General features: G+C 54.9%; 3 protein-coding genes and 1 long non-coding RNA gene across 11 annotated transcripts in view; 3 read left to right on the top strand and 1 right to left on the bottom strand.

The window, feature by feature from the left end:
- Positions 1-2,798, top strand: part of CNNM4 (cyclin and CBS domain divalent metal cation transport mediator 4) — a 28,894-nt gene extending 26,096 nt beyond the window's left edge. For both annotated transcript variants that reach the window (XM_011381987.2, XM_023524330.1), the window contains 2 exons: positions 105-286; positions 375-2,798. In XM_011381987.2, coding sequence (XP_011380289.1) covers positions 105-286; positions 375-572 — 380 coding nt within the window. In that variant the 3' untranslated portion in view covers positions 573-2,798. The remainder of the gene's footprint in view (positions 1-104; positions 287-374) is intronic.
- Positions 2,799-3,765: 967 nt separating this feature from the next.
- Positions 3,766-5,216, bottom strand: LOC105306788. Its single transcript, XR_897172.2, has 2 exons — positions 5,065-5,216; positions 3,766-4,412 (listed from the first exon to the last, which is right to left on the bottom strand). It is a non-coding gene; the product is annotated as an uncharacterized LOC105306788 (long non-coding RNA).
- Positions 4,789-15,647, top strand: LOC105306789 (metal transporter CNNM3). 7 transcript variants are annotated; one of them, XM_023524331.1, is made up of 8 exons: positions 4,802-6,209; positions 11,426-11,674; positions 12,462-12,611; positions 12,973-13,142; positions 13,250-13,346; positions 13,708-13,841; positions 14,264-14,402; positions 14,610-15,647. In XM_023524331.1, the coding sequence occupies exons 1-7, from the start codon at positions 4,892-4,894 to the stop codon at positions 14,354-14,356; spliced, it is 2,211 nt and encodes a 736-aa protein (XP_023380099.1). In that variant the 5' UTR covers positions 4,802-4,891; the 3' UTR covers positions 14,357-14,402; positions 14,610-15,647. The 7 variants fall into 7 exon arrangements, with proteins under 7 accessions (XP_023380105.1, XP_023380103.1, XP_023380102.1 ...); XM_023524332.1 differs by having other exon boundaries at positions 4,807-6,209; positions 11,531-11,674; XM_023524333.1 differs by lacking the exon at positions 13,250-13,346 and having other exon boundaries at positions 4,800-6,209; positions 13,716-13,841.
- The window catches only part of LOC111732441 (metal transporter CNNM3-like), an 8,115-nt gene continuing 7,980 nt past the window's right edge, over positions 15,519-15,653 (top strand). The window contains 1 exon segment of the mRNA XM_023524343.1: positions 15,519-15,578. Within this exon segment, the coding sequence (XP_023380111.1) occupies positions 15,519-15,578 (60 nt within the window).

Here is a 15,653-nt window from a genome sequence, read left to right as displayed (position 1 = left end):
TTGCCTGTCAGGGCTACAGCTCTGGGCATCCACGGGACACGGCTGGACAGGAGGCTGTAAGGGCAGCAGGGTGGCTCGGGGCCTGATAGCACTCTCCCCTGCAGACCGCTCACCATCACACCCCAGCCCCCTGAGCCGCTCGGCCTCCCTCAGTTACCCGGAGCGCACCGACCTCACCAGCACCGCGCCCTTGGCCAGTAGCAGCAACCAGCTGGGTGGCTCGGCACTGGGCCAGTACGTGTCTGACTTCAGTGTCCGGGCACTCACAGACCTGCAGTACATTAAGGTAAGTGCACCAGCCGCCGGCATGTCCCCAGCCCTGACCCCTGCTCTCCACCTGCTCCAGCCCTCTGTGACCTGCACGCCTCTTGCAGATCACCCGGCAGCAGTACCAGAATGGGCTGCTGGCCTCGCGGATGGAGAACTGCCCTCAGTTCACCCTGGATGGGTGCACCGTCTGCACGGAGAGCCGGGCGGAAAAGCCAGAGCTGCCGGTGGTGGACGAGACCACAGCCCTCCTGAATGAGCACAATGCCATGCTGCACAGAGCTTCCCCCGAGAGCGCCATCTGACAGGAGGGCCCGGGGCCCCCCGCCAGCTCCGCGGGGGCTGCCCCAGTGGGCCCACCCAAAGACAGGGAGCCCGTCAGGCCAGATGGGGTGCAGGTAGCCTGTCTGAGTGGCCAGGTGGCCCCCAGCCTGCGGGGGTGCCAGTCTCCACTGGGGACCTGTGAGCAGCTCGCTTGATGGCGGCTGCCCCCAGAGAGGGCCGTGCTCTACTGGAGACTCTGAATGAGGCTGATTGCTCCTCTTTTTAAATATCATTTGGGGAAGGGAAGACAGGGTTAAGGAATTTATTTTTAAAAAATTATTTTTTCCACAAAAACTTTAAAAGGGGTAGGGTTTCTCACCCCAGAAGCAATAGCCATAATCTGCACCCAGCCACGACCTGGCTGTGTCCCGACTCAGGGAGTCCACTTGTCCTCACTGTCCTCCAGAGACAGGTTCCAGAGGACCGCTAGAGGCAGGTTTTCTCTTGGGAGGAAGACTGCCCTTCCCAGGAAGCACAGAACCAAATAGCACTGAGAACAAGTGCCCAACATGCACGCAGGCTCGTCTGATGTCGCCGAGGCCAAGGGACTCTGGGGACTGGGATCAGGGACTTGACACTCCTGGCTACAGAGCAGTACGTCTGCTCCAGTCACTCATTGGATCCAGGAATTTCCGAGAACTCTGCTGGTGGGCTCTTCTGGTGAGTTGGGGCCATTGATGACTCTCAACCGTTTCCATTGGGTCGCCTCTTACCTGCCCCTTTGGACAGTTCCACCTTGTAATGGAGTTGACTAAAGTATCACGCAGGGTGTCCCACCTTTCAGACTGCTTGCCCTGTTCCCCAGGCTGCCCTCACTTTACCAAAGGTCCACCTGGGTGGGGACAGCATCTCCATTAGAGATGACTTGTCTGTGGTACTCTTTCAGTGCCAGGAGGGAACCTGGTCATGGGCGTTGTTAGCAGGTTATACTGCCCTTTCCCACTCCACAGCCAAAGTCTATTCTCAACCCCCAAGCCACAAACTCTGCTTTCTAGACTCCCTACTTCTAATCTAAAACCCCAAGGCCTCTTGGGGATTGAGGACTGAGGACATGCAGGAGCTAACCTAAGCAGGTTCTTCATGCCCTTTCCTCTGTGGCTGAGGCTTACCCGCCCTGTCTGCACACTTCGAGAACGCAGGAAAGGCTTCTACCCTAGAGGCACATAACTGGCAGCCCTGTTTCCCCCATGGCATAACCCTAGAGCAAGGTGTCATCCTGGCCTGTGCTGAAGCTGGCGGTGCTGGATGGGCTGAATCAGGCCCTGCTGCATGCTCCAGGCCCCCCACCTCTGGGAGGCTGTGGGACCAAGGTCATTGGGGGCCTTTGTTGGGCAGAACAGTTGCTAGGGTCCGGGATCAGGTGATGGAGGCTCTTCCTGCTGAGCCTCCGGACTTTTCGCTGAGGATCGTTTCTTCACTCCTTCACTCCTTTCCCCAGCCAGTGAGTTCTGTCACCCCAAGTGCTCTGCACTGAATTCAGGTGCCTGGAGAATCCTGTCTGGGAACCAGGAACTGCCTTGCACCAAGTATGCCTGCCCCTGGCCAGTCACAGAGTTTATTGCGGAAAGTCTAAAGAGAAAGTGGTGATACCCATGGGTTCTCAGACACCAGGCCCTTATACCCTGTTAGCGGGACTCCTTAATTTCCTACAGGAACAGCTTGCTTCCTGAGCCTGCACGGACTGTTCCTGAGACCTGAGTGCCAGGTAGGGCCCAGCACATCGGCCTGAACTGGGTTCGTGTGTGTGAAGTAAAAGGACGGGTGTGTATACGCCCACAGCTACCTCTCCGCACACACAGTCACTATCAAGGACCTCCCCGCCCCTCCCTCCTTTCCCTACTTATAATCACTTCTTGCAGAGGGTCGTAATTATTTCCAGATATTACCCCCGTGCAGTTTTTCACTTCCTATTCCAACCTTTGGTTCCTGGGCTGAGCCCATCTCTGTGGAGGTTCCCACGTAAGGGGGACCTTCGCAGTTGGCCTCCAGGTGAGTAGGCAAGGCACAGCCACCATAGCAAATAACTCATATTTATTTTGCATAAGATTTTAATTTGTATATTTTTGTGATTTATTTTGGCATTGTTATGAGTTTGACTCTCGGGGAGTTTTGTTGTTATGACTCTTGTGTCTTTTGTCACAAAACAATATTTGCTAAACAATATATGGAATTTATTTTTGATTGGTAATAAAAAATGAAATATGAAATTTTGGTGAGTCCGCAGTTTGCCTATTTGTTAATATTTGGTACCTGTCATAGAGATAGACATGGCTGTGGTTGGCTATCACCTGTGTCAGGGCAAGGGACAAGTATTCTAGGACTGTTGAGCAGTAAAAAGGAAGCAGAAATGCAGTTTACAAAGTACATAGAATCAAGGCTGTCGTCATAGGAGCTGCTAGACATACAGGGCCAATGTACTCAGGTGCCACAGATGGGGATCATGTAAGCTGAACAGCACAAGGCCTCCTGCCTGCAGGTGCTGGAGGAGGCAGTTGGAAAGGCTGATCCCCCTCTCCTCTGGGGACTGAAGGAGAAAGCTTGATTCAAAAGCAGGACCCAACTGTTTTGTAACACAGTTACCTTTTTGTCCAAAGTGGGAGCACTTATCCACTGAAGAGCCTAGAAGTAACCTCATTGCATCCACTGCTGCGGTGCCCATAGATGCCTTGGCCGCAGCTTGTGCTTGCATGTGCTGAGGCCAGGGGCTCACGCCAGCCAGGCTTAACAGAGATATACTGGGGGCAATGTTTGAAGAGGTACTTGAGTAGGTAGAGGACATTCCTGATGAAAGGAATAACAAATGAAAAATGGGTGTATAGGTGGGAAGGGTCAATCTCATCCACCCACCTATTCCATGCTTACTCTGCTGCATACCACATGCTACCAACCCCACAATGAGTTTACTGAGGCAAAGCTCCTAAGGGAGTCACACAAGGACCCCTTTGATTTGCTGTTGCGTCCTTGGAGAAGTCTTCCCCAGTCACCTCACATAAAACAGCACGGCTCCAATCCCCATCTTGTTTTTCTCCATAGCACTTACTGCCAGATGTTAAAACATGATTTGTGTTATTTCCCATTGTCCCCATACCGGAACCTAAGCTCCAGGAGGGCAGGGACTTTCTTATTCCCACATAGTCCCAGCTTTGGAACAGGACTTCGTAAATTCCATGCCTGTTGAATGAATGGGTGATGGGTCTTACTATGTAAGGTAAGTACTGGATCTACTGCCCCCCCAGAACCTTGGCCCAACTTAGTCAAGAGGGTCGAGAAAGGCCAGCTGGAGGAAGTAACATTTGCAGACTAGAAAGAAGCAGGAATTAGTGAAGTCACAATACCTATGGGTTTGAAACTCAAGTATTTAAATATAATATGGAAGTAACTGTATTGAACCAGATGACTAGTAAGGAAAATGGCCCAGGGAGGGTAGAGGGACATGAAGGTCAAATGGCAAGTGTCTCCATTGATGCTGTGACTAACCAAGGGACTGGAAAAAAGCCGGTGAGGTATCAATGGGCGAGGCTTCTGCTTAGCAGGAAAGTACTCGTGACCCCTTCACCCTGCACTTCATTCAGGTCCGAGGCACGACAGTCCAGAAGATTGTCGGTGTGACCCAGTCGCTCCGAGTGAGTGTCCAAAGGTTTCCGCAACACAATGAGTTACAGGTCATTTTCCCTGGGAGCCTGAGACCCGGGAAGCGGTGAAGTGCAGGGGCAGATCTAGGCATTTCTGACAGGTCTCTGAAAGGGGCTGGGGGATGAGGGAGTAGAAGGCAGGTCGCGCTGGAAGTCAACTTCCGTGCCGACTCACGCTTCACTTTTCTCCTGGAAAATAATGACATGAAGTAGCTGCGAGGGTCCGGGGGCGTAGTGATGGCGCGCGTTTCCGTCCTTCCCTCCAGGGGCAGTGTCCCCGTGCCCGGACCTGCAGCGGGGACAGACTCCCTCACGACATCCTACGGAATGGAACCTTAGCTTCCCGATGCTCAGTCCCGGTTCTCCCTTCAGCTGTCCTGCCTCGAGGCCGTTGATAGCCAGGCCTTGCCTCAGAAAGCGGCATGCCGCCCTCCCACTGAGACCTCCGCCAGCTGCTGCACGCCCCGACTCCTGGCCCCGCCTTCTCCGAGCGCGAGGCCCGCCCCCGGCCGCCCCGGCCCGCGCCACTTGTTTACGCGCCGGCGCAGCCTAACGGCCTGGGCCCGCCCTCGCGCACCGCCCATTGGAGGAGGGGACGCGAGGCCGGCGCCGATTGGCCGGTGGAGGCGGAGGTAGGCTGCGCGGAGGCCAAGAGAGGGCGGCGGGCGATGGCGGCGGCGGCAGGGCTGTTGGGTTGCGTGATGGCCGCGCTCTGCCTGGGCCACACGGCCGGGGAGGCGGCACCGGACCCAAGAGTGCTGGGCGTCTGCCTGGAGCAGGCCGGCACTGCGGGCACGGCGTGGGCGCGCTGGGGGCAGGTGCTGGCCGCGCCCGAGGTTACCTTCCGCCTGCGCCTCTTCGGTTCGGGCTTCGCCAACAGTTCCTGGTCCTGGGCAGCCCCGGAGGGGGCGGGCTGCCCCGAGGGCGGGTCGGCTGCGGCGGCCCAGACGGGCGAGTGGCGCGCGCTGTTGCGCCTGCGCGCAGAGACCGAGCGCCCGTACTCGGCACTGCTGGCAGTACGCGGGGAGCCGGGCGGTGCGGCGGCTGGGGAGATGACGGCCCCCGCGAACGAGTGGCGCACGTTGCTGCGCCTGCGCGCCGAGGTCGTGCGCGGGGAGCCGTGCGGCGCAGCGGCGGCCGTGACGTCGGAGGCGGTGCCGCCTTGGGCGCTGGGCTTAGGGGCGGCGGGGCTGCTGGCGCTCGCGGCGCTGGCACGGGGCTTGCAGCTGAGTGCTTTGGCGCTGGCGCCCGCGGAGCTGCAGATTCTGCGCGAGAATGGCTCGGAAGAGGAGCGCGCGGCAGCGCGACGCCTGGAGCCGGCGCGGCGCTGGGCGTGCTGCGCCCTGGGCGCGCTGTTGCTGCTGGCTAGTCTGGCGCAGGCGGGGCTGGCAGTGTTGCTGTACCGCGCGGTGGCCGAGCGCTCCGTGCCCGCCGTGCTGGGCAGTGCGGGGCTCGCATTCTTGGTAGCTGAGGTGCTGCCGGCCACGGTGAGCGGGCGCTGGACCCTGGCTCTGGCTCCGCGCGCGCTGGCGCTAAGCCGCTTGGCCGTGCTGCTCACTCTCCCCGTGGCCTTGCCGGTGGGGCAGCTGCTGGAGCTGGCGTCGCGGCCCGGGCGGCTGCGCGAGCGCGTGCTGGAGCTGGCGCGCGGCTGCGGCGATCCCTACAGTGACCTCAGCAAGGGCGTGTTGCGCTGCCGGACAGTGGAGGATGTGCTCACGCCTCTCGAGGACTGCTTCATGCTGGACGCCGGCACCGTGCTGGACTTCGGTGTCCTGGCCAGCATCATGCAGAGTGGCCATACGCGCATACCCGTGTACGAGGAGGAGCGCTCCAACATTGTGGACATGCTCTACCTCAAGGACTTGGCCTTTGTGGACCCCGAGGACTGCACACCCCTCAGCACCATCACCCGTTTCTACAACCACCCGCTCCACTTCGTCTTCAACGACACCAAGCTGGACGCAGTTCTCGAGGAGTTCAAGCGAGGTAATGTTCGGGAATCGTGGAGCGGACTCGAAGGCCTGCGCGCTGCGCTAGAAAAGGGGTGGGGGTTAAGGAAGCCTCAGGGAGAGGGTTCCAGCCCTCTAGAGGGCAGTAAGACCTCTAAATGTCTTTTTAAAGAAGATAGCCTTGTAGTTCTGAATGACTTTCCGAAGTGTCATTTAAAGGCTATCGTTTAGAGGGTGGGCACAGTGCTGTAAATAGCAAAACTTTTTCTCTGGAAGGCCCCTAGTTCAGGGAGATATGTCCACTAAGCTCCAACTTCCAGCCCTTTTCCTCTCCGGGTCATTTTTTGTGGACTTTGTAGCACGTCTAAACTCTTTGATAGAAACTAAAAGAACACGGAAAAGAGTGTAGTCCCTTGATGCCTGGATGCTATTAGGTGACCTCGGGTAGTGGGGCTTGGGTACTGTACCACAGCAATAATACTAGTCCTATACTTTTTGCTAGAAGAAAGTCTTGGTTTTAATTTCTGAAAAACGCAACAGCTGTGAAGCTCAGTTGGAGGAGGGATGCCTGTACTGTCAGATAAGCAGGACCTGTGATGTTTTCAGGTCATTAAGGTCGCTGATGGGCTGATGCCTTCCTGATGGCAGAAAAGGGAGCAATTCGAAAATACAGATGTGCAAGAAACTTCCACTTTGATTTTGCCAAAAGCAACTTAATGGATGCTAATTTGGTTTCTCCTTTTTTTAACTTCCCTTTTTTAACCTTGAGTAAGGTCTCTCAGGTTCTCCCTTCACTCCACATTTTTCTTCATCTTCTTTTACCTTGCTGTACCTGAGCAACTCTGAGGTTGCAGATAAAACAGACCCACACTCCAAGCGTGAAGGTGTGGCTTCCTCTGCAGTCCTTTGTGTGGTTAGGCTTGGGCATGCTCCCCAGAGCTTGGCTTTCCTGGGTCTCCAGCCATACTTATCAGACCTGAACTGCAGGATGGGCATGGAGGGACAGCCCAGAATTCTTGGTGGGCTTGACCCCAAAGGCTGCATAACATATGTAGCCAGGAGGTGAGCAAAGCCTGACCTTCTCGGCAGCTGTGAGGTTTCCTGGCCCCAAAGCCCACCAGGGAGGTAGGTACTTTCTGAGCAAGACTTTGGGGTGATGTCTGCATGAACTGTGTTCCAGATACTAGTGGTTTTCAAAGTTCTTTTTCTTTTTTCTTTTTTTTGATGTACCACATTTTGTTTGTTCATTCATCAGTTGAGGAACATTTGGGTTGTTTCAATTTTTTGGCTTTTTTTTTAAGTTAAAATTATTGGGGTGACATTAGTTAATAAAATCAAATAGATTTCAAGTGTACAATTTAATAATATGTCATATGTGTGTTGCATCTTGTGTCCAGCACCCAAAGTCAAATTTCCTTCCACCACCAAATATTTGACACCCTTTACCCCTATCTACCGTCCCTCTTTGCCCCTTCTCTCCGGTAACCACTAATCCACTGTCCTGCCCTTGAGTCGGTTTTCAAACTTTTTTTTCTAATTTTTCCTGAGGTTTGGGTGTTGCAAAATTAGCCTCTCTAACTTTCTACTGTGCTGACTCCTCAAATTGGCTAGTAGACTACTACCTCTGGACAACTCTGCCAGGGAATCTCTTGAGTGCTTCTGGGCTCTCCAGAAAGTGCCGTTTTTGGCTCTCCTGGTGGTAAGTACTCCATCTGGGCCACTGTAGTCTCTGGGGCTGTGCTGGCCTAGGGGCCAACAGTGCTGGGCCTGGAGTAAGCAAGGGAGGGTTCATTACATCTGGCCCTGCTGCCTCCCAGCTTGAGACCCTGGAAGGGCTGGACTTGACACTGGAGTGATGCCTGTGAGTGGAGCAGCACTGACAGATTGGAGACCTGTGGTTTGGGGTACACAGGAGAGAATGGCAGGCCAAGTGATGCACAGGATCTTGGAGGGGAGACCCAAGAGGGCCTTTTGGGGTGGAATTGGGAGGGTTCATGGTTGGTTGAGGGGCTTGGGAAGAGCTGGGAAAGCAGTCTGAGTTTCTTCCTTCCTTGAGGTGAAGCCCGGCAGGGAAGAGGGCTGGGCTTGTCCTGGACCTTGGAGTCTGTGTGGTGGCTCCAGGCGGAGACCGAGGGACAGAATTGGAAGCGAAGAACCAGAGTGGAGGTGAAAGTCTGGTCTTGGGTGTAGACGTGGTCCCTCTACCACACGAGGGGAGTGGAAAGCCTAAACCCATGGGGCATCATAAGCAGGTCCTGGGGGAGGGTGCAGAGGAGAGGCCTGCTAAGGAGAGCCAGCAGCTTGGAACATTCTGGAAGCCAGGGGAAGAGACTACTTACCAAGGCAAAGAGGGTGACCAGGAGACAAGGCCAGTGTTGTATCATCAGGTTCCAGCAAGCAGGGTACCCTGTCATTTGTGAGAACAGATTGGATGCCGTAGTGTGAAATGGTGTAGTGAAAGGCATGAGATACACAGATGACAGAGTAGCTGGAGAGCCAAGGCTGGGATAGGAAGGGGTGGGATTAAATGGGTGTTGAAAGAGGAGCTAGTGGAGTTGGCACCGGGGTAGACTTTCCACCAGGTGAGAAGCCTCACCTGTGCTTGACATGGCCATCCAGCTGTGGAGAACCATGCAGCATGATGCTAGCCTGTAGCTGCCTTACTGTTACTGTGAGGTCCAGAAGTGTCTGCTGGACATTATGGCCGCCTTCTCCAGTGAGGCACCCTTAGTCCTTGTGCAGACTTAAGGTGACACCAATTATTTTATGTGAACGTTACCAGGAAGAGTGAGTACTTTGGAGCTGTGGTAAGTAACTGTGTTTTCTTTAGAGCCATCAACTCCTGCTTTCTCTGTTAATCCTTCATGAGTCAATTCAAGGACATCCAGCCAGAGGAGGGCTTGGGGTGGGTGAGTTGTCAGTCTCTACTTTAAGCCACTTGTGTTCTGGTTCATTGTCAGAAACCACATCTCTAAAGGTCAGACCTGGTGAGGGGAATGTTAGCAACCTGTTTTCTTATAGGACAGATGTCGACAGTTGCTTTAAAAAACAAAAGAGAAAGCAGAGTAATTTAAACTTCAACTGCAGTTTTAAGAACATCCTAAGAAACTAGGCATTCTGGAAATGCCCTCTAGTGTCCATATAATTGATGAGGACCCTTGGCCTCTTAACTAGCTGAAATTAATTCCGTAGAGCTTTCTAGGGCTTTCTGGTTGATGTTGTTGAGATGCACCACCTGCCTCTGTGGTTCTGAGAGCCTGCAGCCACTGTGTTGGCAGCCTGCCAGCGGGGCTTCACATTTTCAGAGCATTTTATCTCATCAGATGACAAACTTTATCCCTCCAGCTCCCTTGCTCATGACTGCCTTTGGGGCCCATCAAACATTCTGTCTTGAGATGAAATCACATGGCCACTGTTTTCAGGGGTCTTTCGTGTGGCAGTTCACTGAGAAATTTGTGCCTGTTTCATAGAAGTGTGAAGGCAAGGGAGGATTCAGTCCATTATGTAGGTAGCCTACCAAAGCGACTGGCTTTCTGGCAGAGGGAGCTGAAATGGGTCCTGTGTGCCCCTATATGGCCATCTGGGGTCCCGGGCTTTGGTTCTGGAATCTGAGCGGAGTGCTGGCCAGAATCGTGTGTTGTGTCGTAGCCTCCTGACACGTCTGTGTCATGTGGCATGCTGTGGCCCTTGTAGAGATGGAGCCATTCCCAAGACAAATACTAAGGGGCGGAAGCGTCTGGGAGTGCTGCTGCGTCCCCATTCAGCGCCTCTGCCTTAGCTGCAATAGGTGGTTCTTTCTCCAGTGTCCCCACTGGAAAAGAGAGACAACGCGACGTGGCCATTTCCACCTTTAATTTTTGTCTGAGGATATTAGGGCATCCTCTAGAAGATAAGGGCCCTGTGTGTGTCCCGAGAAGGGAAGGTCTGTGAAGACTTGGTCTGTTCTCAGTGGGGGTTGAGAATGGACTCGGAGTCCTCTGCCTATGTTCGGGTCTGGTTTTGTACTTGGGTGGATCACTGAACTGTGGTCACATTTTCTCTGCACACTCTGAAATGGGAGTGATGATGCTGTAAGTGTCAGAGGGTCATTGGGGGACTCGGTGAGGTCAGAACCAAGGACCTCCCTGGGCAGCTGACACACGGTGAGCACTGCACACCGTGCGTGTTCCAGCCTGTGGTCAAACGGGCTGTCTGTGCACCTGAGATTTGATGATGTGCAGTAAGTGTGATATTTTCATTCTGTTACAGCCTATTTTCTCTATCATCTGGTCAGTGGTCTAGTGATAGCAGTAGCAATACAGCAATATCTTTGAGTCCTGATACCTGCCTTCCTTCCACTTTTGGGCATTGTGTGCTGACTGCTAGGGCTGCACTGAGGCGAGTGTCACCTGCCACAGGACGTTTCTAACTGCAACGCTTATTAAACCCAAGGTGGTAGAGAAGGACTACACGAATTAGGGAACTTGTATTTTTTCTTCAGCAAAAGTTCTTGAAGCAAGTACCCCCTTCAGGTGCAGGTCCAGGCCTGGTAGGTGCAGACAAAGCCAACTTCAAAGACTTGCTACAGAAGAGTAAAACATCTATTAACAGTTTTATAGCAATTGCATGTTCAAGTGGTATTTTGGCTATACTGAGTTAATTACAATATATTTTGAATTAATTTCACTTGTTTTTGTTTTTTTTTAACGTAAGTACTCAAAAATTTTAAATTACATGTGTAGCTTTCATTGTGTTTCTTTTGGCTAAGTATAAAGTTTTATAGATAAAGAGCACTTAGTTAAGCAGGGCAAATTGCCGAATTTTCTTCAACATTCCCCAACACTCTGAGGAATGGGCTTTTTCAAGTTTACATTTCCTTACTAAACAAGCGAGTGAAGAAATACTGCTGGAGAGGTGGGGGTATTCCTGCGTCTGACTAGCTGGCTACCATTGATCTTTGTTCCCCTGGGTGACCTGGAAGTAAAAGGCAGTTCATAATTGGGAATACTGCCCTAGGAAAGTCAGACTGAGGGCACCCTTGGCCCTTTAGTTGCCAGACCGTGGAAGCCTGTGTTTCTGGAGTCGGCACCCTGGGCCCGCAGTCTGTCTAAGCCAGGGTCTCTGCTTGGAGCTGCACAGCCTGGGGCCTAACTGCAGCTCTGCCACCGGTGGCCTTGTGCAGGTGAGTGCAGGGTCTGGGGTTGAGTTTCTCACATGTGAAGTGAGACCAGTAAGAATCTGGAAGAGTTGTGCTCAGGGCGTGTCACGTTGTAGGAACACAAATGTCAGTGTCTGTCCCTTGGGTGAGCTTGTTCCAGACTGGACCAGGAAACATGGGGGAGGCCCAGCAGGCTGCGACATGCGCGTCCCCTCCCCCAGGGAAGTCCCACCTGGCCATCGTGCAGAAGGTGAACAACGAGGGTGAAGGGGACCCCTTCTATGAGGTCCTGGGGCTGGTCACCCTGGAGGACGTCATCGAGGAGGTCATCAAGTCGGAGATCCTGGACGAGTCGGAGGGCCCTCGTGAGTCTGGCTCCTGGCAGGGTGCTTGCATCTGTGCCTGACGCCCTGGTGGCCCCAGTGCCTACTTAGGGTTCCGCCTGTTTCCCATTAATGACCTTTCCCAGTCTCCTCCTCACTCCTGTTGCTTCTTAGGTGCTTCTGTACATTATGGAAGCATCCCGTCAAAGAGCCCGTTCTTCACTGCCGAGAGGGCCTTCCCAGCACGTGGTTCTGGGCCTGTCGTCTTAGAAGCATGTTTCATAGGATAGTGGCTGAGGTCTGCAGGGTGGACACAGAACCCACACGTGATAGTGGGAGCCTCACATGGCACTTGGGACAGTGGGACACCCACCCTTGTGCTGTCAAGTGAACCGCTTTGTCCATGCATGTGTCCACAATGCAGCACCTTTAGTTCAGCTGCTGCTGTGCAGCACTAGGGACCCTCCAGTGTGCCTGCCTTCAAGGCGAGTGGTCTTTTATTGACCAGAGTGCCTGTTGTCACTGGCGCTCTGATGGCGTGTCAGCATAACCTAGTTCCAGGGAGAGGCACCTGCCCTTCCTGTACTTCTGGGGTGTACTTAGAGTGTGGGCCACTGCTCCTCTGTTTTGGGTACCAGGATCATGGTGTGTGGATGGCAGCTGAGCGCCAGCCAAGAAGCATGCCAAAGATATGTCCCCGGGGCTCTGATGAGCCTCTGCCCTAGGACCCCCGGGCCTGTGGAGGGGGGCGGGCAACCTGCCCCTTAGTTTAGTCGTGTTGGTGGGAGGGCTGCTGGTGCCTAAGCTGGCCTCCTGCTCGCCACCCCAGGGGACATCTCAGTGAGGAAGAAGCCGGCCTCCTTGAGTGCCCCTGCCAGGCGGAAGGAGGACCGCTCCCTGTTCAAGGAGTCTGGCGAGGGGTGCAAAGTGAAGATCTCACCTCAGCTGCTCTTAGCCACCCAACGCTTCCTTTCCCAAGGTGAGGGTGATTGGTGAGCCTGTGCCCGCTGTCTTACTCACTGTCCGGTGGGCCAGGGACCCCCAGGGCAGAGCCTGAGTGTTCTTGTCCCCAGTAAGCTGGAGAGCATTCGGGAGAGCCTGTGCTGCTCCCTGCAGCCCTGTCAGCAGAGACACTCCAGAACACTTGGGTCACCTGAGGGGCGGCTCCTTTCTGCCAGATGGCCAAGAGCCAGGGCCAGGCCAATGCCACCTGTGGGTACATGTGGCTGCCCGGTCCTCTTGTGGTGGGAAAGGGACTAGGCCCATGGGTATCGGGAGTCGGTGTGGTTACACAGGCTGCCGTGGGCCTGGCGGACACGGCCCTTCTCTGCCGTGGGCAGAGGTGGACGTGTTCAGCCCCCTGCGAGTCTCCGAGACGGTCCTGTTGCACCTGCTGAGGCACCCGAGCGTTAGCCAGGAGGTGATGTTTGATGAGCATGACCGCCTGGCTGCACACCATTACCTGTACCAGCGCAGTCGGCCGGTGGACTACTTCATCCTCATCTTGCAGGTGACTGGGAGCCAGATTGGAAAACAAGGGAGCGCCTGGGAGAGGGAGCCCCGCATAACTGGACGGGAGGAAGGGTAACCTGTGTGCGCCTGTCTCCCCTCACCCAGGGCAGGGTGGAGGTGGAGATTGGGAAGGAGGGCCTCAAGTTCGAGAACGGGGCCTTCACCTACTATGGCGTGTCTGCCCTGACAGTGCCGTCCTCGGGTGAGCTGCAGACCCCTTGTCGGGGTGAAAGCTGGGGCTCCAGGGCCAGGGTCCGGCCCTGTCCTCCAGTGCCCACGCCCCCTGCAGGGCACTCCGCTTCAGGGCCTGCTGGCCTTCTTCCCCTCTCGGCCACGCATGGGGGAGGGCGGCTTGTTTTGGGGCTCGTCTTGGCTGCTGCCTTCCATCCCTGTAAAGCCTTTCCCTGGGGGGTGAGTGTGTTTGCCACGTTACCACAGTTCCTGGCAAAGTCTCTCTCAAGGGTGACGTGTGGGCAGTCTCAGAAACTGCAGTTGTCCCCACTAGGGTGGGGCTGCCCACCGCCTAGCATGGCCTCCTTATCACTAGTGGTTCCTTTTGCCAGTTCACCAGTCCCCAGTGTCCTCGCTGCAGCCCCTCTACCATGACCTGCAGCCCGAGCCAGCTGATGGCACCTGTTTATCCACGTACTGTCCTGACTACACCGTGAGGGCCCTCTCCGACTTGCAGTTCATCAAGGTGATGGTCTGGGCTGCTCATTGCTGCTGGCTTCTAACCAGCTTTGTGTCCTCAGGGGCCAGACTATGTGTCCTTAGGGGCCAGGTCACTAGCTTATGTGGATTGAGAGTGAAGTCCGATGGATCTGAGACTTCCCAGAGCAGACCTTGAACCTGCTCTGCAGAATGATGGCCTTGGCTCCCCAGAGGTCCCTCCACCCACCGGTAGTCAGTCCTGGGTGCCTGGTTTTCTTCTGAGGCCTTAGAGCTGATGGCTCCTCTCTGCCCTCAGCTAGTTTACGGCTCTCCCTTTATCCTCATCCTGCTGAGTCTGACTTTCCCACCTGGTTCAGGTGCTTGTGGGCAGGAGGGTGTGACCTTTGCCTCCCCTTTGCCATCTGGCTTAACGAGCTGCACCTGCCCATAACACTGGCTATTCTCCAGGTCACGCAGCTGCAGTACCTCAACGCACTCCTGGCTACCCAAGCCCAGAACCTGCCGCAGACCCCAGAGGACACGGGTCTCCAGGTTGTCTAAGGCAGCCAGGCCAGGCTCCTCAGCAACAGGACAGCCGAAGCCAGAGGTGAGCTGCACCCACGCATCAGCCCGGAGGTCGCTTGCCCTTGCCAGTCCTTGCTGCTGGCACACATGCCTGTGCTGTCTGCCCTGTGTTCTTTCTCTCTCCCTTCTCCCTATCCTTCCTCCTCCTTACTGTTCTTAATAGTTGAGATGACACTGAGCTGTGGCCAGAGGGTGCTGGAGTGTATGAAATTCAACATTTTCTCTCAAGGGCCTGTTACGATGGTTGACTAGAGAATAGTCGCTGAACAGGAATAAGGTGAAGTTCAGACGCTCTCTTGACCTTTTAAGGTTAGGTCACCTGGAAGAGGATTTGAGTCACCATTGGGCCTGTCTTAGAAGGTGGGTGCCTGTGGACACCATCCCAACTTGGAAGGGCACCTGCTGAGGTGTGTGGTCGGGTCACATGTACATCAAAAGCATGTTCCTACACAGGTCTTACTGTGGATAGCAAGACCATGTTGGAAGACAAGTCCCACCCTTAGCATAAGGTGCCTGTGAAGAGTGGGCTTTGGGAAGGAGTCGTCACCGTCTGGGCACCTTCTTGTCCTTGTTATTTCAGAAGGTTCTTTTCTGTGATGGAGTGCCTTGGCTGGGCTGGAGGTACTCCAGGGCTCAGCAGTCCCGAGGAGTGGGTGGGCTTCAGAGAGGCACTGGAGGAACTGTGGGCCACAGGTTCAGCCCTCCCCTGCTGTGGGCACAGGCACTCAGCAAGCATGCTCTCCGCCAGGCGCTGCACTTGGCGTGTTCCAGCTCTTCTGAGAACACTCCCTGAGGCCTGAGGGCACTGTCATCCTGCCCCCTTTCCAGGTTAGGGCTGGAGCAGAGAGGCAGGCTCAGCACTGGCTCGGAGCCTGTGCCTCTAGGCCTCACAGGGAACAGTGCTGCTTGGGCACACACTGGCCATACATGTGTTTTCATAGTAGAAAGGTACTTTCTGGAAGATGACGTGCAGGTACGAGGGACCGAAAACCCATGCAGGGCCCAGTCTCTGGAGGTTGGGAAAGGGGTCCCGGATGGGGTGCACTGCTTCAGTCCTGCTTCTGAAGGAACATCCACACCACTTCCCAGGGCTGGTTCTGCTAATATGCACCATTGTGGTGGTCCCTGGCTCTGTGGCATGCCCCTTGTGCAGACGTCTGCCCCACCACAGGGGCTTCCAAAGCCAGGACGTTTTGATGTGAGACTCAATTTTGGTTTTCTCATGTGGGTGCTTTCCTGGCTCCATCCGCTACCCAGACTGTGTGTCACGTTC

This window comes from Pteropus vampyrus, unplaced genomic scaffold (assembly GCF_000151845.1).
Source record: "Pteropus vampyrus isolate Shadow unplaced genomic scaffold, Pvam_2.0 Scaffold461, whole genome shotgun sequence".
NCBI lineage: Eukaryota > Metazoa > Chordata > Mammalia > Chiroptera > Pteropodidae > Pteropus > Pteropus vampyrus.
Note: the sequence above shows the minus strand (reverse complement) of the source record. Positions and strands in the feature narration are given on the sequence as shown.

What these genes read in the sequence shown, in the direction of transcription:
- LOC105306789 (XM_023524331.1), top strand. Translation starts at nt 4,892, where the DNA reads ATGGCGGCGGCGGCAGGGCTGTTGGGTTGCGTGATGGCCGCGCTCTGC. An exon ending in CCTGACAGTGCCGTCCTCGG is followed by an intron (nt 13,347 to 13,707) that starts GTGAGCTGCAGA and finishes TCCTTTTGCCAG; the next exon opens with TTCACCAGTCCCCAGTGTCC. An exon ending in CCGACTTGCAGTTCATCAAG is followed by an intron (nt 13,842 to 14,263) that starts GTGATGGTCTGG and finishes GCTATTCTCCAG; the next exon opens with GTCACGCAGCTGCAGTACCT.